Source organism: Leptosomus discolor, chromosome 9 (assembly GCF_034619465.1).
Source record: "Leptosomus discolor isolate bLepDis1 chromosome 9, bLepDis1.hap2, whole genome shotgun sequence".
In the NCBI taxonomy this organism is placed as follows: domain Eukaryota; kingdom Metazoa; phylum Chordata; class Aves; order Leptosomiformes; family Leptosomidae; genus Leptosomus; species Leptosomus discolor.
The window spans coordinates 10,609,782-10,637,247 of NC_141399.1; the positions used below are offsets into that span (position 1 = coordinate 10,609,782).

Sequence of the window (27,466 nt, forward strand, 5' to 3'; positions counted from 1 at the left end):
CATTTTTACCACACAAATCCCATACAAATGTCTTAAAAAAAAAAGCTTCCATATAAAGCTTTCTTCCACTTAACTGCGAGCCAGTAAGTGTTTATTCAAAGCTAAAACTTGATATTCCAGAAGGCCATTACATGCTAAGATGGAGGGTAAGCATTTTTGAGGTTTTTTTACCCGATTCTGAAAAGATATACCTCTCCAAAGGTTACCAAATCGTAACCTACCATCAGTTCCCAGCTCACTTTACTTAGCATGATTACAGAACATTGAAGCACTCTAAGTTAGCCATACCTGCTTAACCCAGATCAAGAGCTGACAGAACTGATTAGCTACACTGTCCCATACGCCCACGCCACGCAAGCCACGTAACCGCTCAGGCAGTGCTCCCGTACTAACTCCAGGCACCCACCCTTGACCAAGGCTGCCTTCCACAAGGGTACGCATTTAAGTTGAAAAATTCTGCGACGGAGGATACATCATTCACTGCTGCTTTGTTCATGCTGTTAGGTATAGAAGGTATTTATCTCTAATTCAGGATGAACTTCCTGACTTTCACTATTCACATATATTTTGACATTTAGCCACCCCTTAGTAAACAGTATTCTTCCCCCTTTCACTGTAACCAAGTTACTGTCTTTGTGAATTGCTTCACTCTCAACACAAAAAACGATCGACCTTCACCCAGAACACCACCAAAACACCAAGCTCCCCTTCACCACTAACAATCAAAGTAATTTTATTCTGAATGCTCCGTGTTTTCCCATTTCTCTTCCCCTGTACTGATAATTGCATTTTCCTGATACAACCAGTGACATTTCTATTCCGTTCTTTAAACATTTAAGCATTAGATGAGCCTTTATACCACATCAAAGCATGTGCACCACAAAGCCACATTTATTAAACACATGCTACCAAAATCTTAGTGATTTCATTGTTTCTTAGAAGTTAGACACATTTGAGTATCTCGGCACCACCAGAATACAAAGAACAATGCTTTCTTAAGCAAATACACAAGAACTCAGCTTCTTTTGAGCATTTACAACCACCCTGTGTCTATACTAAAACACCTAACTGAAAATAATACCAGAAAAACAAGACCAAAATTATTATTGTGTATTCTTTTGTAATGATAAAGGAAACCAGAAGAAAGAAGATGTTTGGAGGAAAAATAACGAGGCTAACTCCATAGAGTTTTCAGCCAAATCTATCAACAAGGAGACAATGCTCAGCTTAACAAGAAGCTAAGGAATAAAAGCAATATTATGTTACATTTTACAAGATCAAGACCTGAACTTCTAAAATACAGCACTGACGCACTGTTTCACACACCATGCTTGAAGAGGTTCAAAACACTGCATGATAAACCTGAGAATTCAAGAAACTTTATTTTCAAAACTTTAAGCAATTTTTGACAGCAGCAACCCTTTCCTGCACATAAGGGCAGCATATATTGCACTTGTCAAAGCAACTTGCAAGATGTTTATATCACCTTAAGGGGAGACAGGCATTTGGAACAGAGATCTGTTCTGGTGTATTAAACAAACAACAATCTCATGCGACTCCCTGAACTGAAAACGTTCATACGTTTTGCCCTATTCTTAACATTTGCACATGGGCCTGCCTGTGGCCACTGGTTGCGACAGAATACTGCTCTAGACGTCCACCTGCCCTGCAACATTCTTATCTCTAGGTTACTGAGCTAGTGTAACTGAGTCGCCTGAGTCGCTACTCAATTGGCAAGCAAATTGGACCTTAAGAAATAGGAAAACTCACTTCTTGTCTAGAGACACAGACAAATGCCTCCTACCTCAGACACCGAAGAACGAGAGGGCCAAAACCAATCAGTTCCATTTCCACCACAAAGTGATTTAGAAATACTAAATTCAAAACCTAATTTTGATAATTTTGCAGTAAAAACACCTCATCTAGATCGTAACAGTTTCAATTAAATTATTAATTACTCTCATATATGGATTTGGATACTTTTAATCAACACCATTAGTAAGCAAATGCATTATTTTATTTCAGGCACTGTCTTGCACACACAGTCTTTCTTCTCCACTTTTGCCTACTGCACTAATTTCTTACTCATGTTTGAGAATAACATCTCAACATCTTTGAACAGAACTAATACCTCGAGGGAGGTGATTCTCCCCCTCTACTCCGCTCTGGTGAGACCCCACCTGCAGTGCTGTGTCTGGTTCTGGGGCCCCTCACAGAAGGACATGGACCTGCTCGAGCGGGTCCAGAGGAGGGCCACGGAGACGATTAGGGGGCTGGAGCACCTCCCCTGTGAGGACAGGCTGAGAGAGTTGGGGTTGTTCAGCCTGGAGAAGAGAAGGCTCCGGGGAGACCTTACAGCGGCCTGCCAGTGCTTAAAGGGGGCCTGCAGGAAAGGTGAGGGCAATCTTTTTAGCAGGGCCTGTTGCAACAGGACAAGGGGTAATGGTTTTAAACTAAAAGAGGGTAGATTTAGACTGGATATAAAGATGACATTTTTTACAGTCAGGGTGGTGAAACACTGGAACAGGCTGCCCAGAGAGGTGGTAGATGCCCCATCCCTGGAAAGGTTCCAAGGTCAGGTTGGACGGGGCTCTGAGCAACCTGATCCAGCTAAAGATGTCCCTGCTCACTGCAGGGGGGTTGGACTAGATGGCCTTTAAAGGTCCCTTCCAACCCAAACCATTCAATGATTCCATGATTTAATATACTACAGAAAATTCTGCCATACTTTGGGTACCAGAGAAAAAAATCCACTTTTCAAAGACTACGGCTTGTTTTAGAATCTTGATTATTTTATCCCATAGCAGGCTTCAGTGTCATCAAAACAGCATCAAGTTTTCCACAGTGTTAAAAATGAGGAAAAAACCATAACCTTTTAAGGACATTTGAGAGCACTATTATTCTGCCTCCACAAAGCTTTCAAGATTAAAATGATAGTTTGCTTTTCTTACACCAATGACAGTTTTAACACGTATAAAATTTCAGGTTCACTTTAATATGTTGTCAGAAGATTACTATTTTTATGCTAAAGAGATAAAATCTGACATTTCCTACTAGAGAAGATCAGCATTTGCTTTTGTTCTGGCTTACCAATGAAAAGGTCTCTTTGTTTATTACTATTTCCAGTATTGCACAGACAGTAGAGCCACTCCTATGGCATCCTCCTGTTTTGTCATTAGAAGTACACTGAGAAAAGCCTGGCATCAAGGACTGCTGAGAGGACAACTCATGAAGGCTCCACACACACCTAGATTAGTCTGTGGACAGATTCCAAAAAATTAGATGGGGCGGAAGGGAATAATACATTTACGGTTAGCCCGGCCTATTTCCTAGACTGAACACTAAAGGGCATCTAACTTAAAGCAACAGTGATGGATACACTAATAACCACCTCTTACACCAGCACAGCCATTAGAGCACACCTCTGCCTACACTGTAACAAGAATACAGCGAATCCAGCACACCAACCTGGTACCACTCAGTAGAGCTAGTGTCTTCAACAATAAAAAGAAATTGTTGCTTTGAAACAGGAAACAATTCATGGTTTTGAACTCACATTTAGAATTTCCCTCCTGCGCACCAACAGGGCACGTCTCAGGCCAGTTATACGTTAATTGCAGAAATTATAATGAGATTAGAAGATTCTGCTGCAAGATGATTCCATTGCAAATTCTCCATTATGTCAAAACCTCAGGTGCAACAATATTCAGGTTCAAAATGCCTCATCCCTTTGGCACAGTCCCTGCTTTTACTTGGCTCATGGGAGCCAAGACCCAGTAATTGGGTAAACACAACAAAAACAGAGGTATATTAAACCATTGTACCAGAAGGGACCAAAACGGCCCCATTTCCTCCCTGGCAGCCAAAGGCAAGTGACGCCAGCAGTGGAAAGGCAGATCAAGTTCTGCATTCCACAGTTTTGCCAGAACTGACTCAGGACAGCGATCCTACTCCACTGTTCAAGAAAAATCAGAAATTTCTGCTGAACACGTGTGTATTTTCCACACTGTCCTGAGGCACAGACTGAATTAAGCGCTAGATAGGAACACTTAACAGGGGCTGTTTCAAATTGAAAAAATTGTAGGTTTCTAGCTGTAAGATTCTTTTTTATTTATACTTGCAATTTCTAGAACCAGTCAGTTCTCTAGTTTAAATCAAATAAGTATTTATCAACTTTATGTCAGTATCACTTAACCTCACTCATCATTCTCCTTTTCCTGCACTGGGGAAAAAGAAAAAAAAAAAAAACAAACCACACACACACAGAAAAAATAGTGGGCATTCATTCATATATATACACAAATGCCACATATATATCATAAACACTGAAAGAAGAAACAATGTTATCAAGTTGCTCAGCTTCCCAATTTCAAAAACATTCTATACTACCTTCAATCAACTAACTCTGCAAAAATTAGCCACATATATATTTGCTAATAAAAGACTGCACAATTTTTCTTCCTCAAAGCAGAGGTATGTCATTCCGTTTATTTAATAAAAATTATTTGAATCATTTGTATAAATAAATCAGTACTGTACATTCCATTAGTTAAATTCACAAAAGTACCTTATCTCAAACAACAAACACACTACTGCCATGCAGCTATACTACCACTTGTTAATGGCTCCATTCAATTTGGTCATCTTACTTAAAATATAGGGATGTGAATTTCAGAAACAAAGGCTGGTATGTAATAATCCTGGGAACCACTGACCTCAAACATAGATTTATTTGGTTTTAATTATTATGTTCTAAAGACTTTCCAAAAGTGAACGAACAGTAACTTCTCCAATATTCTTCAGTTTGCTTTGGCACTGAGGTTTTCTTTGAAATACCCGATGCTGGATTTTGGCTCGCCATGCTTAACTTACAAGAGTTCTGACTATGGTTATAGGTCAGTGTTAAAACTCAGCCCCACAGGTGAAAAAGGACACACATTACCTTTTATTACCCCTACTTTCAAAACCAAACCAACAATTAAAATATTTAAGCCAAACAAGTGACAGTAAAATTGTTCTTCAACTTTACAAATCAGATCTAAAAGAATGTGTGGGATCCCTTCTTTGTCAGTGTACTAACAAGTGACTGGTAAAAAACACCAGCAAGCTTTTTAAAAGGTACACTACTACCGTAACGGTGTAAGTTATTTCTCTACAGTACTCATAAGCATTGTACAGTTACAGAAAACACTAAAGCTCGAAATGAACAGAAAAGTTACAGCAACCGTTCTCCCAGCTATTGCTACCCTCTTCTTACATGTACTAAGAACACTGAATTCTTACAGAAAGGATAAACAAAACTGAACAGATCAGTTCAGGGTCACAGGAAAAAAAAAATCAGGGACAAACGAAGAACTGGCATTCCAGGCATGAGCTTAAGAGTACTAGATGTTACCACTCTGTACTGGCTACCTTGAAAACTATTTTTCTTCCTCCACAAGCACTTTGCCTTTTACTAGGACCTGTGAGCCCTTCCTAATTACAACTGGGGGAAAAAAAAAAATCCCTACACACTGATTGTTTCCGATATCGGACACAATTTATGGCAGCAGACTAAGTTAAGCTATTGTGTACACAAAAATTCAACACAGATCTTCTTGTAACACTCCAATCAACTCAACAATTTTTGAAGGTTTCCTGTTGAAAGATGGAGCCAAGTTTGTAATAGGTCGCATAAATTCAGTAGTATAGTACTCAGAGTTCATAGAGAACAGGCATAAAATACCAGCTTTATTAAAACAAATTAGCAGAAATCAGCAATTTCCAGAGTACTTTCCCATTAAATCATAGCACAAAATCATCTTATATGAGTAGAGACAAAAAGAGAAACAGAATGTAAACTGTTCTTATTTAACAAGTCAATAAGATTATCCAAACACGCGAGTTGACAATATAAACTATTAAAGGTGAAATACCAGAAGCAGAGCGGAGTATAAATCCGAGGCGTGACTGTCTCTATGGAATGTTCTATCAAGTTACGATAAGGAAGCGCTAGACTACAGCTGTCAAACTGTTTTTCTCCACACCAAGATGTTAATGGACTTACATGAATATGAACCATTGCAACTGTGAGAAAATGTAAAGATTCAAATATCAACTTTTATGATTTCCAGTAATTAAAAAGTAATGCTATAGCAGAAACAAGACTTCCATCATCAGATACGCAATCATATTTTAATAAATGCAAATCTGAACTTTTTTTTCAACAAGTAAGTAAAATAATGGGGTTCCTGATGACTATTACTAATATGATAGTTACGTATCCACGATTTCCTTCAGGCTATCCCTTCTGGACAGCGGCAAACTCCCCTTACCCCTTCCCCATTTCTGCTTGATAAGGTGGGGAGTGTGAGCAGGGCTACAAACTACTACAATTTTTCAGAGACAGTCCTAGAACCCAATAGGCCACCTGTCAACGTTTCTTTCAGAAAAGCAAAACAGACAGAAACGGGCAACAGTTTTACAGGTGCCATTTTTTTCTTTCTTTCTATTCCTGCCCCCCCCAGAAGAGGATGGAAACTCAGAACCTGGTTAGAGGCAGGCAGGAGAGATTCTGATGGTGTCAAATGAAGCATGACAGATATTTGGAGGAATACAAAAGGTCAGGGAACACTAGAGAGGAAGTGAGTTCTTTCAGAGGACGGACAGAGGGAGCACAGAGCTTTAAAAAAAAAAAAAAAAAAAAAAAAGGGGCAGAAAAATGGAAACCGTGGTCCAGGATTGCCTGTGTACACACATATACACACTTTACTCTTCTGTGAGACTTTTACATCTATTAAGTTGGAAAACATAACAAAAACTACATTAACATTAAACATTGTTTTCGTCTCTGCTACAGAAGTAATAGGGGCATACACACCTTTTCATTCCCAATATTTTAAAACAGCTCTCATCAGTAGCAAGAGATAATAAAATATAAAACCAAAGTAATTATACATCCTGGTCTCCAATTTAATTGATTTTTTTATTTGGATTTAAAAAAATCACTGACCCAAAATGGAAAAACACCATCAGGAGTTCCTTGCTTTCAGGGTTTTTTAGAACCTGATAGAAAGTATGTAATAAATATTTCTGAAGGAAAAAGTTGAGTCAACAAGCAAGGCATCTACATCAGTTAAAAAAAGATATTTTACAAAGTTATTAAAGCTGTTGTGCTATTTTGGGTTGGCTCTTTCTTGTTTTTTTAAGGACAGAAGAAAAATTATATGCCCTCTGGAATAGACAGACTTTAAACAGCTGATAAATTCAAGACAGATAAATCTTTACTTGACTCTCCGAAATAAATTTGGGTGAACCTCTGGTTATAATAGCACTTCTTGACTAAGATGTTAAGAGTTTTGTTTTGTTTTTAAATTAAAGACACTTCACAAAAATGTATCACTATTTCAATATTCTCATTCCACGACCAAATTTGAACAGTAAAGCATGGTACTATTTTGATTATGTTTCTTCAGCAGATATTAATTCAACACAAAAAGGACCATGACCCTGTTACGCAATGAACCCTGCTCTCAGAATTCAGGAGGTAACACAGCCTGACTGAAGCCTAAACACAGTAGAATGAATACCTATCAAGCAGCACTCCGTATTATCTGACATTGCAGTGGCATGACCCACGCAGCCCTCTCCTATTTCTTGCTGACATGTCTCAGAGATCTAGCCAAACACAGCACTTTTTTTTTTTTGCATTCATTTTTTATGAGAGTAATCCATGTTATGAAGATCAAAGAGATAGCAATAAGGCATGCACTTGCTTTACAGACACGAAATTAGACAAATTCCCAGTGCTAAGGTACAATCCCAGCTAAAAGATACATTTCACAGTGATTAAGGACATAATGGTCTGCTGATACTACAATGGTGGTTGTCAGGGACTGAAATGAAAGACTTGGTAATTTTGCCAAGGATTAGAAAGACAAAATTATACACTGCACAGAAAAGAAAGGATGCTGCAAAGAACTAGGAGAGTTAAGAAGCAGCTGAAAAATCTTCAAAGTATCGTCAGAAGATGCAAGACACTGGAGGGTACAGCAAGGCAAGACACAGTAAGTGAAAAAGGGACATTTGCTTGGGCTTCAGGAGCAAGCTTAGAGGAAGGCATTTCAGAGACAGGGAAGCAAAGGAGCCACACATTAGTGATATCACAAAAGTTTTAAGAGCCAAAATGATGTTAGGCTTGCAAACCCAACATTAAGTAGATGACAAAAAGTAAAGATCCTGAACATATTTGGAAGTGACTTTCCTACGGATTCTCTGACAATGCAAACACCAGACAGGGCCAAAGGTGAGTATGAAACTACAGAGTAACAGAAACATCACATCAAGGAGAAATAACTTCAAGTTTCCTTAAAATAAATGCTTTGTTCAGGAAAAGATAGTTGCATCTTATCTAGGGAACCACAGGGCATTTCCCCATCAGTAAGAAATATGGGCAACTCACCCTTATGACTAAGTGCAGTGGCAAAGGAAAGACAGCCTCCTCCTTTTCAAAGTCTCTTGAATCTTCCTTTCTATCTTACCAGTCCTGCTTTCAAACTTTACCTCTTTGTTCACCAGACTCCCATCCCACCAGAAGTTATAGATGTATTAGGCAGGAGGACTGATATTTCAGGATGTTTAAGATCTTTGAAATACAATGAAGACAAATTTTGTCCGAAATCTTGGTAGAAACTTCAAAAGTTTTAAAGCAACATTTGACAAGTACAATTCTTTTAAAGCAACACTTTCCTATTTCAACTGATTTTTTACTATGGTTTTGACTTCTAAGACACTGAGAAGACTTAACTTCACATCTTCATATCTTATAAAACATCAAACCCTAAAGACTTTTGATCAGATTTTTATCCTTTGATTGATAAGGTGCAAAAGCATTGCTCTCTGTTACAAATTAACAACACTTAAATCTCTTGGCTTATTTGGAAAGCTGAGTTTCACCAAACATACTTGGAAATCCTGGAGATGGTTTCTAAATGAGTCACAAAAAACATCATTTAACTACGTCTAGCTAAGCTACTCCATTTTTATTATTTCCAACTGCACCTCTTGCACATATTTCTTTCCACAGATTAATGAACTGTATCTAGGTAAATGCAATGTGAATAAAGCTAAAACAAACAAACAAAAAAACCCCACATAAACCTGACACAAATTTTTATACATTTCACTATTATTAAATTTGCATTCTATCACGGCACAGAGCCACTGCTAAGTATAAGTCTAAGGTACGTAAGTCACTGCCCCAAAGACCATAGTCTCAGTCACTCCTTCCGACCTGTCACTGAAATCAGCCAGGATTACTTGTTTTTCCATTTTCAGAAGCCTAATTAAAAGTCCCACTATTATCCTGAACAACTGAACGCATTAAACATTATTATTAAAATTTTAATGAGAGCAACAACCCACTGGAGACTTCTCATGACAGGTAAGGCAGATTCACCAGGCAATTTCTAAACTCCTCCCTAAGGGAAATGGCACCCACACTTGTAGTCTGGGACATCATCATCAAAACCAGCTTGAGTGAGGTCCAGACACAGCTCTTCCTCACTCTGACAGCACCCAGTCACTGCTGTCCTCTCTCAAACCTCACGGGCAATTCTGCTCTCAGTCTCACTGTGGTCTGGATGTTAAAACCATGTTTTATCGAATGAGTATTATCCTCAGGAGCAGCACACAGCCAGCTTCTCTGAAGATATGCATATATCACTTAAATAAGTACCCTTGCTTAAGCCAGGAACCTCCTCTTTACAGCTAGGCCTGTAACGGTGAGAGAAATTTTAGCCAGGCAATGTAACTACAATAGCCAAACATAACCCAAATTTAGGTCTGGGGGAAAATCGTCATTAAAGTAATAGGGATGAAGTGGAAAATTCTATCACTGGCACTGGCCTTAGGGTTTACACAGCCTCAGGTATAAGCTATTGTAAAATTAAGCATGAAAAGGGTGGAAGACAAGCACGTCACAGCTATGGCAACAGCACTAGGGAGTTAAACAGTGTACTGGATTTACATATCTTACACCTCCTGTCACTGCCTTTTCTACCACCTCTTCCCCCTGCACCCAACTGCTCACTCCCTTCTCACACACCTGCATTCTGCCTGAGAGGATAACACAACTGCAGCAGCGAAGAGGTGAGTTACAACCCCCACCCACTTAGAAACCTTTCTACTTTCTGTTTCAATACCACACTTAACCCTGTTATTTCCAAGACTTTTAATATATTCCTACTGCCAAGGCTTTACTCTGTATCTCAAGGACTGCCACAGAAGCATGGTCAATACTTAAGTTATTAATCCACACACTTTCACAGCTGGATTGCTGCCATTTTCTGACAGCTAACTTCGGGTTTGCAACACACTACGCTGCACTGCACCTCTACGCTCCGGTCACTCATTTCATTTCCCGGTTTTATACTACCCCTCCTATCCAAGATGAACTTCTGTTAACACACCTCACAACATCTGCAAACCACAAGTAAATACACACACCTATATATACTTTTACACAAGCTCTCAATGAACAACTCCACAAATGACTGCTACATTTCAACTATTATCTGTTGCCTCATATCTGTCCTTTAGGCAGAGGCAGGTTTTAAGGCACAGCAAATGCTGCATGCTTTCCTCATTTTTCTAGGTACATTTGGCATTTAAGACAACTTTGATATGGCATAATGCTGTATTTTTATTTGGATGCATAACGAAGAGTTGATTTCCTCCTACATGTAAAGAAAGATGATGATGATACACAGATATTCTTGTTGTTTAGCAATGAAAAAGCAAAAAAAAAAAAAAAAAAAAGTAATTTTGACTGCCTTTCAGCTTCCACCAGAAACCCAACCTTAATTTTACATTCACTGCATTGTATTTTAAAGAGATTCCATCTGCTCTGTCTGTAGTACACATTAATATTCAGAAGACATCTGCAGTGTGCAGACCAAGCTTTTAATTGGAATCGTGTCACAGCTACCATCACACAACACTGAATGTAAATGTTGGCTATCTGCACTTGGCAGCTGCTTGGCAGGCTTATTATAAAGTCCTACTGAGACTGATAGTGTCTTTAAATAATGAAGTATCAGGACATAAAATGTATCTTGAAAAATCAAATATTTACTATCATGAAACAGTTTTATAATGCCATCCATACCTAATATAGTTTACTAGCACCTTAAACTACTTATAAGCAAAATATTATTTATATTTCAGCCGTAATTTCCAAAGAGAGACAACAAATTGGTACAACTGAACACTCACAATTTGCATTATGATAGATATTTACGCAAATCTAACTTGTACACAAAAGAGGAAAACGAAAACTAAACTTCAGTGCAACTGAAATTATGTAGTGAACCTCAAAGCACTTATAAAAATCTAAAACTCGAGCATTGCTAAGCATGTAAGAGCACCTGAACAAAAGAATTCAGTTAACAGGTGAGCTCAGTGATTTAAGACACTTCCCTACAATGACTAATTATTCTAGAATGAACAATATAGTTACCTTTCTTTTATTAAGGAAAAAACCCAACACTGAGTTACTAGCATCATCATTTGCTTCAAATCCTTGCCAAACCATGGTAACATAGAATTACATTTTCGCAATCTACATATTTTCAGCTTGTACTCTTCTGTAAGCTTCTGACAAATGGGGCCGTAATCAGCAATCTACAGAGAAAAGTGTATGTGTATATATACACACACAAACTGAAGTGACCTAATACAAGCAACTAGTTGTTACAGCGCCAAACTGATCTTATACATGTTGCAAGTTATTTAAATCTTATCAGTAGGTAAAAGGGACACAGGAACTCTAAGAACAGCAGCAATGCTTGCTTTTCATGAAACACACATTTTGTTGGGGAATTGGTCTTCCACTATCTTTGCCATAGGTATCACAACAAACACTTTTTTCACAGATCTAACGGAACTTCATGACAATAGCTCTCTAAGATATAGATATGTTGCCACAAAAATAATTACAGAAGTAGAGGCAACAACAGAACAGAAAGTCATCGTGATCCAACTGTTCTAACTCTAGTGCCCTTCTCTGAATGAGCTAATTGGCTTAACGGATACCGCTTAACTTCAGTACAGCTTCCAACATAAATAAGTGAATTACACAGAAGGGGAAAACACAATGGTTTGTGCTCAGGGCATACACAGTCAGTTAGTCTCAAGCCTGTACTTGCACATCCACCACCACTTTAGAACACAGTATGGTGGAAGAGCAACAAAGAAAAAAAATCAAGAGGATGGAGCAAGATTTCAGTCCCAAATGTGAGCACGCAACAAGCCGATTGATGACCACTGATTGCAGCAGTGCTTCCAATCTGTTTCAATGCAAAGGAAAAAAGCTTTTTCATCAGCGATATAGAGCTGGTCTGCTCAAGTTTGCACTAGAACAGAAAGGAAGAATTAACGTGGGCAGTTACGGATAAGATGCAGCCTAAGAAGCTTTTCCTTTTGCCTCTTAGCTATTTACAGTCTCAGATAAAACAGATTGGAGTCACTCTCACAGTCAGGTACTGTATCTCATGTGACAGCAAAAAACAACTATAACTGAACTAGTTCTAAAAAAGAGAGCAATTTAAAAGAAAAAAAAGGAAAGAGAAGACTTGAAGCTCAGCAGAAACAACCGGCAACACTGATGGGGCATGATGGTGTTTTCTACACCCAGCGTGGATGTTACGCAGCTATAATTGCCAGGTCAACCTGAGCTCACGATTGTATAATTAAAGGTATCTAGGCAGGATTTAAGAATAGCATCCTACGGCTAAAACAGGAGGCACATAAAAGCCCATAGCTCTTTGGTTGGGTCACTTCTAATTTCACTACCAATTCCTACTGTCATTACTGATTTGGATGATGAAATATAGCGTGTTTTTACGTAAGACAAAGCTGGAATGGGTTGTGCTGTCATCTGATTTAATCTGTATAAAAAAGTAAGACGAATTTCAATTAGAAACACCAGCATCAAGCATCACTCAAGCTGATTCAGAGCCTAATCTCACACATCCACATTTAAATCAGGGCATAAGTACACTTGTATATGCTCAGCAAGACATTCAAGTTTCATGGTATCCTGGGCTGCATTACGAGCAGCGCTGACAGAGCGAGGTAGATGGTCCTTCTCTTCTACTCAGCCCTGGTAAGACCACACCTTCAGGAGCACTGTGTCCAGTTCCAGGCTCCCTAATACAAGAGAGACATGGACATTACTTGAGAGAGTAGCAAACGGCCACAAAGATGATGAAGGGACCAGAGCATCTCTTGTATGAGGACAGGCTGAAAGAGCTGGGACTTGTAGCCTAGAGAAGGTAAGGCTCAGGGGAGTTCTTATCGATACCTGAAGGGAAGGTGCAAAGACGACAGACAGGCTCTTTTCAGTGGTGCCCAGTGACAGGACCACAGCCAAAGGGTGCAAACCGAAACACAGGAGGGTCCATCTGAACATGATGAAACACTTTTTCCACTATGAGGGTGACCATGCACTGGCGGAGGCTGCCCAGAGAGGTTCTGGAGTCTCCACCCTTTGGGATACTTAAGCCATCTGGACACGGTCCTGGGAAACCACTCAAGGCAGCCCTGCTTAACCAGAGTAGCCAGACAAGGTGACCTCCAGAGGTCCCTGCCAGACTCCACCACTCTGGGATTCCGTAAAGATACTCTGACAGCTCACTAAAAGTCATACTTCATTTCCAGTTCAAGTTCCAACAGCCAGAAGGCAAACAGAATTCAACTTCATTTGCAGACAGATGCATTAAGAGACCCTGTCGTTTCAGACACCCTTTTTCCAGGCACGTAACTATAAATTTTGACAGAGCCACTGTATAGGTTTTGGGCTGTTGGGGTTTATTTGTTTGTCTGGTTTTTTTAAAGGGGGAAGGGGAGAAAGGGAGAAAGAGAAGATGCTGAGAAATAGCCCAGGCTTCTACAATTTCTTACCAGGGGCACATTCTCATATTTGCAAACCGAGCACTTTCTTGGGCATTTTAAAAAAATTTCAGTGATGATCTTACTGCAACATACTAAACAAGTTCTTATTCTATTAATGCCACACAAAAACCAACAAGCATCCACATCCTGGACAAACTTCAACCCATGTATCAGCCCTCTTAGCCAGTGTCACAAAAGGCATTTACTATGAGTTGATCATCTATGATAACCTCTGCATCCTTCCCCACCTCACAGTTTCCTAGGATTTAGCCCTCTATCCTGTACACGTAATCACCACTGAAGGCTCACTCCTGCCTGAACAGTTCATGAATGATCTCTCAATCCAGTCTTTCTCAAAAGATCAACCATTTAATGAGCTGGCTCAATTCCTCTTGAAGTCTGATTTTGACAGGTTTTAATTCAGTGCTTAAAAAAGACCAAAGATGTGTTGTTGATTTGTGAAATTAAAAAAAAAAAAATGTATTCCAAGAACTAGTGTCCCCATATGCGGCATGTTCAAAAAATACATTTGGAGAAAAAATTGTATCATGCACCACATCACACTTTTTAATAACCAAAGCCAGAAAACCTTGATCAATTGTTTAGAAAACGTTCTAGATATACTTGCAACCGGAATTATCGCTCTTCCACTTAAAAAAAGGCAAAACAAAACCACAAAAAAACCCACACCAACCCACAACTTGTGTCCTATATACAGATTTATCTACAGTAGTGATAGAAGAGGCACACAGGATTTACAGGATTCTATCCTGTAGTGATAGCTTCAGAATCACAGTGCTGGACACTAGGTTTTCTGCCTTGCCTCCCCTCATCTCCAGGGTGCAGGATTCTCTGTATGAGCACAATAAACTCTAAAATTCATGGTAATTTTCTTGTCTAGCGCTTTACTAGGGAGACAAGAAAACATGAACCGCACCCAGCCCTTCCACACCGCCGCAGCAGGCAGCACAGCCCCAGCTCTGAGGAAGGATGACAGCTAGCAGACTGAGGGGTGGCACAAAGTGACGAGACAGAGGATACAAAAGAGTATCGTGGATTCTACAGAAGTACTACTAACGTGTATTCAACATGAAGTACTACTTCATTACCAGTACAATTATATTCATGAATAATTCACAAGTGGATCTTGTTCCATTCAGATACAATTTGGTAACAATTTCTTTTAGTAAATAAAGTATAAATAAATTTGAGTAGATTCTAAATATGTATTTTTTAAAGTTTAAAAAAGTTAAAACTTCTAATCAGGGCAATCTTCAGGATGTGATATACAACCAAATCATGAGCAAAAATAACTTCCATACCACATCTCAAAATAATGTATTTTACACCTTTTCTTCCTTCAGGTTCACACTTCTAACAATATTAAGTCAACATTCGCCAAAGCTTACTTAAAACATATAGCTGTAAAAAGAATAAACTCCATGTAAAAAAAGTATTTTGACACACGCACACACACTTCCAGTAATTGCATCCTGTTCACAGGAAAAGGATTTGAGGGAAAGAGGAAGGGTGAAGACAGATAGATTTGTCCTGTTTCCTAAGAAGGCATAATAGTAAATATCAGTGTGTCCTCCCCAGACCAGGGAAAATCCTTTTTTATAGAATCATTTAGGTTGGAAAAGCCTTTTAAGATCTTTAGAATTAAAATTGTTATACAAATTATATCCAGTGATGTTTAATTTCTACATGCTTCAGAAACTGAAGTGTTTAAAGTAACATCACCACTCGGAATAGTATTGAGTTTTAGCATTTTAGAACAAGAATACTTGTGGAGTCTTTCCCCCATCCTGCCCCAAGGGTGTCAAAGACAGAAGACTGAATGTTAATCTAGTTTAATGAGCCATCTTTCATAACTTATCCCTGAGAAAGCTTTGAGTGTTACAAATACTTATGAATTTTAATCAGAAACATTGATAACATTAAATGTTAAAAAAAAAAAAACAAAACCTGTTTCAGAACAATTACTTTCAAAAAAAGAGAAAAATGTAACTCCATCATCTTTGAATTTTAACTCCAGGGCTGTCCATGACACATCTTTCATAGGGAGGTACTCCCCATTTCCATGACAGCCCGAGAACTGACCAGTTCCTTACACTACAGCATATCCCTGAGGAAGCAATTCTTCCTGAATGACCAGGATTAGCCCAAGTGTTGCCAGAGAAATCGCAGTGTTTACTGAAGCTCCAACAGGAAAAACACACACAAATATTTGTATTTTTCTTTTCTTAAAATCTCTTCTATGGAATACAGTTGTCTCAATAGGAAGCAGAAAACAATATGCTACCCCACGGGAGGAAGAACCAAAATGGAAATGAAGGGCCATTGTGACATCCTGCTTTGTAACACTCTGTCAATATACAATCACCAAGAACAAGGAACTTGGCATTACCATTTTTTCAAAAAACTCACAGGAAAACTACAGAGTACTTTCTCAACCCTCATCTAAAAAACATAGAGTTTACTCCCCACACAAACTCCGTACATGTTTTTAGAATGCTCTGCACCAAGAGAAGCAGTACTGTAAGCTTTGCAATCCTTCACCAAGTACCACTCAGATTCAGAGAAGGACAAAACCGGTTACCAATGGAAGAACATCTTTTTACTAAAAACCACCACTTCATCTCCAACTCGCAATCCTAATCCTTCTTCACACAACAGTTCAGAGAGAAATTTTGTGACAATTTGCTCAATTTTGTTGATAAAATCTTTTTAAGGTTTTTTAAGGCCCCTGATCATGGACCATCTTGGTTTGGACTTCACCAACACCTAAAAAGGAGTGCAGGGTTCCAGACTTTTGCAAGATGACCTCAGAACAAAACCTGACATCATGCCAGTTGGAAACTGAGTTCCTGCAGGCTGTATACCATTTCGGAGGAGAAGCAAAGCTGTTCTTCAAGCCACCCTCAGAAAGTTAACAGGAAATAGGAGGGAACAGTACGTGGATTAAATTTTTTTTAGAAAAATAAAACCCAAGTTTGATTGTTGTTGTTTTTAAATTATCATAAAAGCAGTGCTACAGAAGGCATACCTGCAGTCCCTCCCACATGCCTTGAAGGCAGGCTGTTCCTAGAGATGACTTTCCCCCAAAGGGAATTTCCAAGTCCATACTCAGAGCAGAATTGCCACTACTCATCATTTGCAATGTCTACATAGAAAAGAAATGCCCCAGTATGAAAAGGGCTAATAGCACAACTGCTACTGATACAATGCTGGGCTTCATTATACTCAACTTACTGTATATTTATCAAACAGAGGCCAAACCCTAGCAGTATGGTAACTGTAAGACAGGCTTGCTTTCTTCTAAACCTCCTACTTCCTAGACATTAAAGCACACAGAGAACACTGCCATTATCACCACAATTTTGACAACTTCACGGACAAAACACAAGAGACGACAAAGCAGCTGCTTCTTCTGTGTAACAGATTTCTGGAGTTTCCTCCCGATAGTCCCTTTTTCAGACCTGTACTTTCAAAACAAAAGGATCCTTTTGCATGAAAGGATCTCACAAGCACACACCCTTTAGCACAATTAGTATCTTGGTGCAAGAGTGTTTTATACATTGGTGTTTCATCCACACTCAGATTTCTGAAATTCCCCACTAGTTACTTTTCCCATGATGTTCCCATGATTTATGATTTACCTTCTCTATTCCACATTACAGTGATGTATAAGGATACTAAAAACACAGAATGCAGAAGAGTACACATCATCTGCCATGCAACTAATGGCGCCTCAGGAAAAAGAACTAAAACTATGTGAATCAAAGAATCTTGGTGTACCAAAACACCCAAACAACAGTTACATACCAAAGAAGTACTGATGCAAAGCCAGACATGAATCACAAAGATGCAAGTGCAGTAGCATATCTAAAGGACAGTTAGAGAGACAAGAATAATATCCCTCTAAAAGAGAACCAGTACATTTGTTGGAGTTGTAGTTGTCATTGTCTCCCTCTTCTTTCACAAAAAAATATGAATGATCATTCATGAAGCTGAAAATGTTACTAAAGCCAGTGAGAAACATTCATAGCTCATCTTGGCTACACTTCCAGTCTTCATTTGAATAATGAGCAACTGCTCTTTGTTAAACATTAATGCTTTTTAATGACTGACTGGTGAATAATTTGAAGGGAGCTTGTTCTCTGTCGTCTCCTCCTCTTCCCCGAGATCTCCATTGTTCTATTTCAGATAAGAGGATACAACTAAACTTCAGTATTGGCAGAAGAGGAAGATGGCACTCTGCAACACTGACAGTGTCTCAGCACTCTAATATTAGTTTATTAAATGAAAAAAAGCACAGTTAAAAGAAGCTAGTATTCAGTACAGTATCTAGTATTGCAATACAGTAATTTCCTTTAGCTTACTTTTAGAACCAGCTAGAAGAATCCAATTTTTCTTATAATAAACTTTTTCAATGTGCAAAAAAAATCTTTTAAGAATTCAGCAATAATTTACGAAGGCCAGCTACACACTTCCTTTATAGTTAGTCATGGTCTTTTTACAGACTAGTATACAGAGTAATGCAGTTCCCATTTGCCCAAATAACAGCATGATACTAAAAGAGCAGAAACTGAGTCCAGAACTTAATTTATCTATACATTTATACCTAGCATCAAAAGCTCTTTAAGGAAATACCAAGCTTAACAGCAAAAAGTTACTAGCATGTAACAGACCACAAATATGAATTTAAAAGAAATTTAAAACAAAACAAGGTACTGCTTGCTTCCCCACATTTTAGGATGTACGGATCACTTAAGGAAAGTGGAATGATTACGTCAAGCCACTAAGAGCAAACTGGAATAAGAGAATATCTTTCCTGAGTGATCGTAAGGACTGTCCAACAGATGCTAGGAATAACAACAGTGCTGATGCCAGGATGTTACAAATAACTCTGTAAGAATACTATGTCAAAATTGCAAGAAATTCATCTTTTAAAATTAACACAGAAGTTCCTCCTTCCTGATGCAAATCAATATACGTTTAGCAATATCCAGTGATATTGCAAATTTCAGTCAACTCATCTACAGTTCTGTTTCTCAGCCAGCTTGCAGCTTTTATCCCTTCACTTCATACTTTCAGTCCTTTTACTGTGTCAGATAAAACGACGTATTACACCTGTATTTTAAATAATTGTCATTTGTACTGAAGATTACTGACGAAACCTTCCTTAGCACTACATCACTTACTTAGAAAAGTCCTAGTCTAACCTTGTACTAGAGTAAGTATGATGTTAAGAACAAATGCTGAAAAACAAGTCTTTTGTGATAAGCAAATACAGAAGCAGAAAGACCTCCAGAAAAAAGCTTCAGGTATTTTCTCCAAGTAACTGAAGAGAATTGAAATCAGTCTTCCTTAATAGTTTATCTTCAAAGTTCCCCTGTGTGAACAAGATAAATATAGGGAGTGAAGTTCCATTAGTACTAACAGTGGTTACTCTATTTAACCCTTCAGATTTAAGTCAGTGAGAACAGTCTCTGCAAAAGCAGAGACATGTGCAAGCACAGAAGCTGCACAATGGTAGTCTTTTACTTGGTATTTTTTATGTTAAACACGTTCAAGATGCTATGCTGCCAAGACCTCTTAAAATTAGAAAATTAAATGTAGAAATACATCCTTCTTAAAACATGGATGCATCATTAATACTTTGCTTTATAATTCATTTCATGTTATTGATGGAGATCAAAGAATAAACAAAACTCTAAAGCCTCTTCTACACCTTCAGGTTGTGAGGTGCACTTACACATACACCCTTCTAAAACGTATTATAAAGCAAGCATGTGTATTTCTTTCTTTGCATGCTAAACTCAAAGGCTTAATACTAGTAATTATCAGATTATGAAAGTGCCCACTGTGCTACCTAGATTTTAAATAGAGCAGCTATTCTTTGGGCTGAATTTGCATCATACAACGCAATAACACTGTAAAAAAGGTGTTCTGCAAAGAGAGGCTCTTTGAATGGTAAGAACAAAAGAAAAAAAAAGTGAGGAAAGAGCTACTGGGCTTATTCCCAGTAAATTAACAATTATGGAGGAAGTAGGTAGGTGAAAGTACTACTAAAAAGTTAAAAGTACTTTCATTTTAAAGGTGACCGTATCTCACAAGAACACTTGCAATAACCCATGAATCTGAATTACATCTGAAAACTTGAACAGTATTCTTCAGAAGGACACTACTCTCCTTACGCTATCCTTCAAAAGTCTTAACGTCATCTGACTTTTACCATTCAATAAATTTCCTTGAATTATTTCAGGAAAACAGCAAGGAGTTACGCCTGACCTGACTGAGGCAGAGCATAAACGCTTTTCAATTGATGTAATACAGTAATTCCTGAGGAATTCCACAGGACATCTCAGCCTAGTACAGAACAAGAAAGCAGAAGCAAATGATGTGTAAGAATAAGAAGCAATCTGAAACACGTTTAATTTAGTATTACGCACTTCTGTTAACAGTTAAAAAGATAAATATTTCAAAGATGGACTGAACTCTTTTCTGTATCACATCCCAGATCCATGTAAAAGCGCATTTCCCTGCTCCCTTCTGCACAGATATCCTATTCACGTTTTAAAGATGACATTTAGCAAATCCTTGCATTTTCAGAAGCTCAGTGCAGAACTAAACAGCATCTTTTCACCTGTTCATGCAGATTCATATGCACTATCTTCCTCTATAACAACAGAGAGCACTGAAGAGGATTATTTCAAAAGCAATATATTGAGAAGTGGTCTCTTTTGCTCAGGAAGCAGCTGAAAAGCACACAATCTTTCCTTCAATATCAAGAGCAAACCCTGGGAAGGAAAAATTCGATTTGCACTAAAATACTTTTCATTACTTAAAACATCTGAGTTGCTCAAGTTGGTACATAATCCCAAAAAATATTTTAGTTCCTCTGTTAGTTATATTTAATATCTCCAAGAATAAACACAGCTGTTTAACTACCTGATTACTATTACAAACAAGGACACATAAAACGAAAAGTTAACGGTCCAGAACCTTGCACCTCTGTGCAGTTGCCCCAACTGACAATGAAGCAAAGCTGCCAGCCTGCCTTCAGGTGTGCTATTCGCAACAAAAGGTTTCCCAAAGCCACGACTCAGTCTCAAAAAGTGGACAGACCATTTCTGTGGCTTTAATTTCGCAGCCTTAATACATCCATTCAGAGCTTCCTGGTTAAAATGACAAGTGTCATGGTCAAGGACACATTTTAAGAATACATATCCATCCTTGGTCACATCCTCAGCCTGATTTTTGAAGTTGTCACTTCGCATCTTTTCCCAACTCCATCAACTTGTCAATTTTGCAGCTACAGCAACCAAATAAAGGCCCTGAGGAAAGCTTCCTATGTATAAATTCTCGGCCACAGCCCACTGGATAAACGTTTCTGGAGGTTTCCCCACAGACACTATCATCATTTTCTTTCTACACATTCCTGACACTCCACTCTGCTGAACAGGCACATCCTGATGCCCTTTGATCACACATAAAAAGCAATTAAAATGAAGGATGAAACTCCAGGGGGTTCAGAGAATAAACATAAACCTATAAGTAATTTCTTAAGTGCTACAAGAGCACAGGAGTCTTTTTTGTAGTCTAGTTAGTTTCAGCGACTTTTACCACACTGATGGATTGCCATTGTGGCAGAAAAGGAACTACTGTCTACACGAAGGCATTTGCCACATGGTTTACACCTAAGGCCAAGAGCTCATTCTTATTTCTCTCTTCTATTACCATATGCACTCAAAGCGTACAAAAATACCAGATAACTTGTGTAAAGTGTTCTCTAACTCATAGCACGTCAATGCAGCCTAGTGAGACACACAAATTTAATACTGGGCCAGAAGCAGATGCACGAAGACAAGCACATTATTTGTGCAGACATCCTGCATACTCCCAACATATACAATCAACTTAATTATTTAAACTAGCTTCAAATTTTCTTAACATAATACGTTACAAAAACAATTGCTCAGTTTCATCTTTATATTTAAAAACAGCCATGGAAACATTTTACAAACATCCATTTGACCTGTCTTTGCAACCTGAAGGCAACAAAGCCTCAACCCAGGGAAACACAGTGAAATTAACTGAAGTCTTCCCTAAGTCGTCCAAAATGAAAAACCACAATTTTCATAAACAGTACTAGGGTCTGTCCAATGAGATTATCTGAGACTCTCACTTTGTGTGCTTTCTCTATCTTTAAGTGTACTTTAAATGCTAAGCAGTCTATAAGCACACAGGATCTGGTCTTCCACAGCAAGGCAGCAGTACTGTCCTATCTATAATCTTTATGGAAGACAGAGATATCGGAACCTCTGACTTAACATTTTCTTGTTAATAAAGCCTTCTATGACAACAGTTAAAATGGAAATCTAAAAACCACACAGCCATGGCTGACTGCCACCCACGCTGTTAAACAACATAAGAAAGAACCATTTCCCTGACCCTACAGCGAGACCCTCGCCTGCCGTTACACAAAACATGGCACTCTTCCTCCCCCAGGTCTTCGAAACCGCACGGAGGGAATAGCACGGGTTTTCAGATCAGAAGCGAGGCAGCATTACTGACAGTGCCACTTGCCTCAAGGGCTCTGACTACAACAAGTGACACTGACCAGCCTTGTTAATTTAATTTTCTCTCCGAGATAGAAAGATGATGAGCAGAAACTTGAAGCAAAGGAACCATCCTTCTGCTTTGGGCAGCTTCACCACATAAAGCTGTATTTGAAAAGTTGTTTGCCACCATCAAGTTTTTAGATTTTTACCTTGAAACATTTAACTTCAGAGGATCTTTTCAGCTGCAATTGCCAACATTCACCATGAAAATGTTACACTTACTTCCCTGGAGTAACCCTAAACCAAGATGAACTTACCAAGAAACAGAAAAGTTGCTTTCAACGACACTAAAAGCTCTGGTGGAGTGTTGGGTTTCTTTCTTATTACGATTTTTATTTGGTTGTTTGGTTTTTTTAAGGAAAACAGTACATACTGAAATATTGCACACTTAAAATAATATATCCAACTATTTAGTTTTTTCCAATCTAGAACTTTACTTTAAATAATACATTTTACCAGAAACTACAACTTCTTGTACATTTACAGATGCTTGAAAATATTGCTGACTTGGGTTGCAGGACAAACAAAATCACTTGTAATTATTGTCATAAATCTGTGCTCACACTTGCACATCCCATTAACTTCAGTCCAGTCACTACCAGTGTTCATCTCTTTACCTTTCATCTTTTCTTCCTCATGCCCTAAACAGGACCTCTCTCTCATTAGAAAAAATAACCATTCCAATTCACACAGTAATTGCTAACTGCTTTTTAATTCATCCCGACTGTACATTTCATTCTTGTCCTCTTGCATATTTCATGTCCTGTTTAGGTTGTGTATTTTCAAGAGCAGAAGCTGTGCTTTATTTTGTAAAGTTTCCAGCCTAAAAGGGCTGCAAAACCAGCTGGTCTCTCAATGCTTCCTTAATAAACCCAATGATTCGTTCCACAGCTTAATTTCTTCTTTAAAACTGATAACCAAAGAACAGATATAAGAATATGCTGCATCCACAAGGTCATATACAGTAATTGGTCTAAAAGAGGATCCTCTATCAATAAAAGTCTGAAACCTTTACTCATGTTATAGGTCAAGGGCACAAGACCTCCAAATGAGGGCACTGAAAGTTTAGGCAAAGCACACCTTTTCTCGCCTTTCCCTTTCCTCTTAATTACCTTCTAATAACAAGAGAGCATTCAGCAATTTCAGGTCCAAAATTTTGGGTGTGCCAAGCAGCACCATTCACAAGCATTTCAAGTAGCTTTTTGAACTGCAGCTCAATTACGGGTCAAATTATAAATGCTGGGCATTGCACAACACACAGAGTACGTTTTGACAGAATAAAAAGGGAAGTATCACAAGTGGCATTTCATTATCCAGCTGAGGTAAGTATCTGCTCTGAGAGAGCTACAGTATAAACAGGAGTATACGGGTGGTTTTGAATTTTCACTGCTTTAGTAACATAGTAAAAAGTTATTTCAGCGCTATATGATAACCACTTCAAACACACAACAGTGGCAATAACATCCCCAGCTTCAGTGAAGAAAAAAAAAAAAAAAAAACACACACTTGTCCGGAATGATTCAAAGACAGAAATGTAAAGATAAGTACAGAAGAGATCGTACAGTAACACATGATCTTCCGTATCACATGCTTGGCAGTATGCTCAATTCACTCCGATAACTCCGGTCAGACCCCAGGCGCAATTTTGGCCGTTACACGGCAGCTCCGTACATCTGTTTTCGGACACCCCACCCAGGGAAAGAGCCTCTTGCTAGAGGCTGCGGGCCTAAGGGCAGGGGAGCAAGGGTTCCCCCCGAGAGCACGGCTCTCCTGCGAGCGCACGGCTTCCCCCCCGGCACGGCTGACACCCGGCGGGGAGCACCGAGGGAAGGAGCCCGCCGCAGGCGCCCGGCAGTGCCCGCCGCGGCCCGGCGGTGCTGCGAGAGGAGGCAGCCGGAGCCGCTCCCCCATTCAATCCATCCCGCCCGCTCTCGCCCTGCAGCCCCGGGGCAGCGGCACCCGGGACGGGGCGGCAGAGGCGCCCGCCCGGCCTTCCGGGCTGCCCCCTCCTCCCCCGGGGACAGGACCCCGCCGCTCCCGACCCTTCCCCGCCGCCACGGGCAGCCTCCCGCCGCCGCCGCCGCCCCGCCCCGCCACGGGCGGCCCCTCACAGCCTCCCCCCACCGCCGCCCCTCACCGCCGGCACTTACGCTCGAAGTCGGAGTCCGAGTCCTCGTCGCCGCGGTCGGGCTCCTCATCGCCGTTGGACTCGGTCTGCATGGGCTCCCCGTCGAAGCTGACCACCCTGCGGCCGCCGCCGGCCGCCTCCTGATCGCGGGCATCCCGCAGGCGGGCGAAGTAGTCGGCGGCGAAGCCCAGCAGGTCGGGCGGCCGGTGCCGCAGCACCTCCACCGTGTAGCCCTGCAGCAGCTCCGTGAGGCCCGGCGGGATCTCGATGCTCATGGTGCTGGGAACCGAGGAGGAGGCCACCGCCCCCTCCCCGCTCCTCCGCGGCCGGCTGTGGCGGTGGCGGGCTCGGGGCCTCCCTCCGCGGGCGCTGACTGACTCCCGCCGCTCCGGTCACACGAGCCGCGCCGGAGCGGGGATGGGGGGGGGGGGAGGCGGGGTGAGGAGGGACGGGAGCGGCCCCAGCTGCGCAGGCGCGGGAACGGGCGCCGGCGGCCAACGGCCGCGCACGCGCCGAGCGGGGAGGTGCGTGCGTCACAGTGAGGGAGGTGGCGGCGGCGGCGCCGTGCGCCGGTGTCCGGGGGCGGGAGCGCGGGAGGCCCAGCGGGAGGCAGGAGGCCGGGAGCGCCGCCGCGGACCGGCCGGGGCGGGGCAGGAGATGGTGGTGCGGAGAGTTGGGCTTTGTGGGATGAACCGGTCAGGGCCTGCGCTTCTGCCCGGGCAGAACGGGCCGAAACCGTTAGGCGCTGGTCGCGGGGGTTGGGAGCGGGTTTGTGTGGTGGTTGCGAACCTTCGGGCCGAAGCTGACGGTGTTGGGGAGGGGAGGGGTAAAGGCCAACTGTGGGCGCCGCTGCAAACCCCGGTGTCCCGGCGGCTCGGGGCGGGGTGTGCCCAGCGGCGGGAGGCCGGTGCTGTTGCTTTTTGGGGCCTCTTTTGTTTCCCGTCAGTGACCCCATGTGCTAATTTCCTCTTCTGTTTCCTCGCCGTGTCTGTGAGGGTGTTTCAGAGCTCCCCCGGGAGTGGGAGAAGGAGGTTTTCTTTGGTCTCAGTCAGACCTAATCTAAGTCACCATCTGATTGTTGAATGGAATTAGATGTAGGACCTCTGACACCTCTGGTTTCTTGTCAGAATCAAGTAATTTGAGAAACATTCCTAAACCTAGTGAGCACAAGAGGGGCAGCGTGCAGGTCTTCAGACCTTTTAGTAGAAGCTGAATAAAGCCATAATGTCATCACCTGTGAAACGGTGGCAGCATTGATCTGCTTAATACTGAATGCCCGGGAGCATTAAAGATTAATTTCAAAAAAGTGAAACATGTCAACTGCTTATTTGTGTGAGCTTCAGAGACACCTATTCATATGTTGTTAAATGTGCTGTATTCAGATTTTTGCTTGCATTTGTATGTTACATGTGTTTTATTCAGTTTTTTGCCTATATTCTTTTTACAAGACTCATTCTCTGTGCGTACACGGGAGGTTTGGCTGATGCCCAGGGGTAGGTGACGGGCTGCGTGGCATGGAGCCATCGGCCTTTAAGGTTTGACGTTGCTGGAAAGCCAGTCTTGGAAGAAAATAGACCTGTGCAAACACGGGTCGAGGGGAATAGGGATGTTGGCTTAGTGACGCCGCTGCCTGTTGTCAGTGTAAATATTTTCATTTAAATCTTCTTCTGTTTCAACAATAGAAAGGCAGAAATCAACTTGTACTCAAAATACAAAATTGTACTTAGAAGCCCAGAACTGGCTGAGGCGATTTACTGTGTTTTGGGTTTGTTTGCTCATGTGCCAAAGGGTCCCCTCACTTACGCAGATGGTGCTCGCACAATCCCATACAAAAATAGTCTGTTGGTCGCCGGTGCACTGCGGATCCCAGAACACCCCATTCCGTGCTTGGACTGACTTTATTCTCAGGGAGGGAGGCCAGCTGGACACCTCGTGGCACTTAGCACCCAGCCTCTCCGGTAAAAGGTGTTCTCTGTAATACAGCTCCCGTACTTTTGTGCGGAGTAAGATTACATCTTGTAGCCACACAAAGTGAACAAATTAAAATCGAGCAAGTGAGATAGATTTGCCACATCTCATCAGTTTATTTGGAGATTTTGTGTGAAGCCATTTCTCTTCATTTTTATTCTTTTCTACAGCAGGCACATTGCTGTATCCCTTTTCTCGAGAGATACTTGATACTGATGGTCCATTTACCATCCTACCATACTGTCTTTCTGTCAGTCTCAAACAACACAAGGGCACATTTCACCAGTCAGTGTATATACTTTAACTACTGATGGGATTGGCACAGGGAGATGGTTCTGATCAACGAGAAAACCGTATTTGGTTAGTCCCCCACAGAATTAAGACTTTGGATGAGATCTTTCCTTTCCCAGTTGGGTGCTGAAGATACTACTGGTGGTGAAGAGGTAAAAATGAAGTTTAAAAAATGCTGTGAGAATGAAAAAAGGAAAATGAAAAGCATTGGCAAGTTGGGTCAAAGGAAGAAAGAGAAAATCTACTTCCGAGGGAATAATCTTACTTTTTTTCCCCACTCTTGCACCACAGCCAGCCACCTGACAATTGCCTGCTTTTGGCATTAGTCAGCTCTTGTATTAGCTTTTAACGTTTGTTGATAGTTTTCTCTTGTTTGTGCCTGTGGATATAAATCTGCTTATTTATATGAAAAAATGTGTTGCCAGTAAATATTGTTAAGTCTCTGAAGAGCTACATTGTGTTAGCCTTCTGATATTTATATGTCCACACGTAACTAATCAGCTTCAGAGGAAAGTAA

At 40.7% G+C, this 27,466-nt stretch overlaps 1 protein-coding gene across 1 annotated transcript in view; it reads right to left on the reverse strand.

Moving 5' to 3' along the window:
• PRKAR2A (protein kinase cAMP-dependent type II regulatory subunit alpha) overlaps positions 1 to 24,965 on the reverse strand; it is a 63,482-nt gene extending 38,517 nt beyond the window's left edge. Inside the window, exon 1 of the mRNA XM_086469829.1 lies at positions 24,713 to 24,965. Coding sequence (XP_086325955.1) covers positions 24,713 to 24,965 — 253 coding nt within the window. The remainder of the gene's footprint in view (positions 1 to 24,712) is intronic.
• Between the last annotated feature and the right edge of the window lie 2,501 nt (positions 24,966 to 27,466).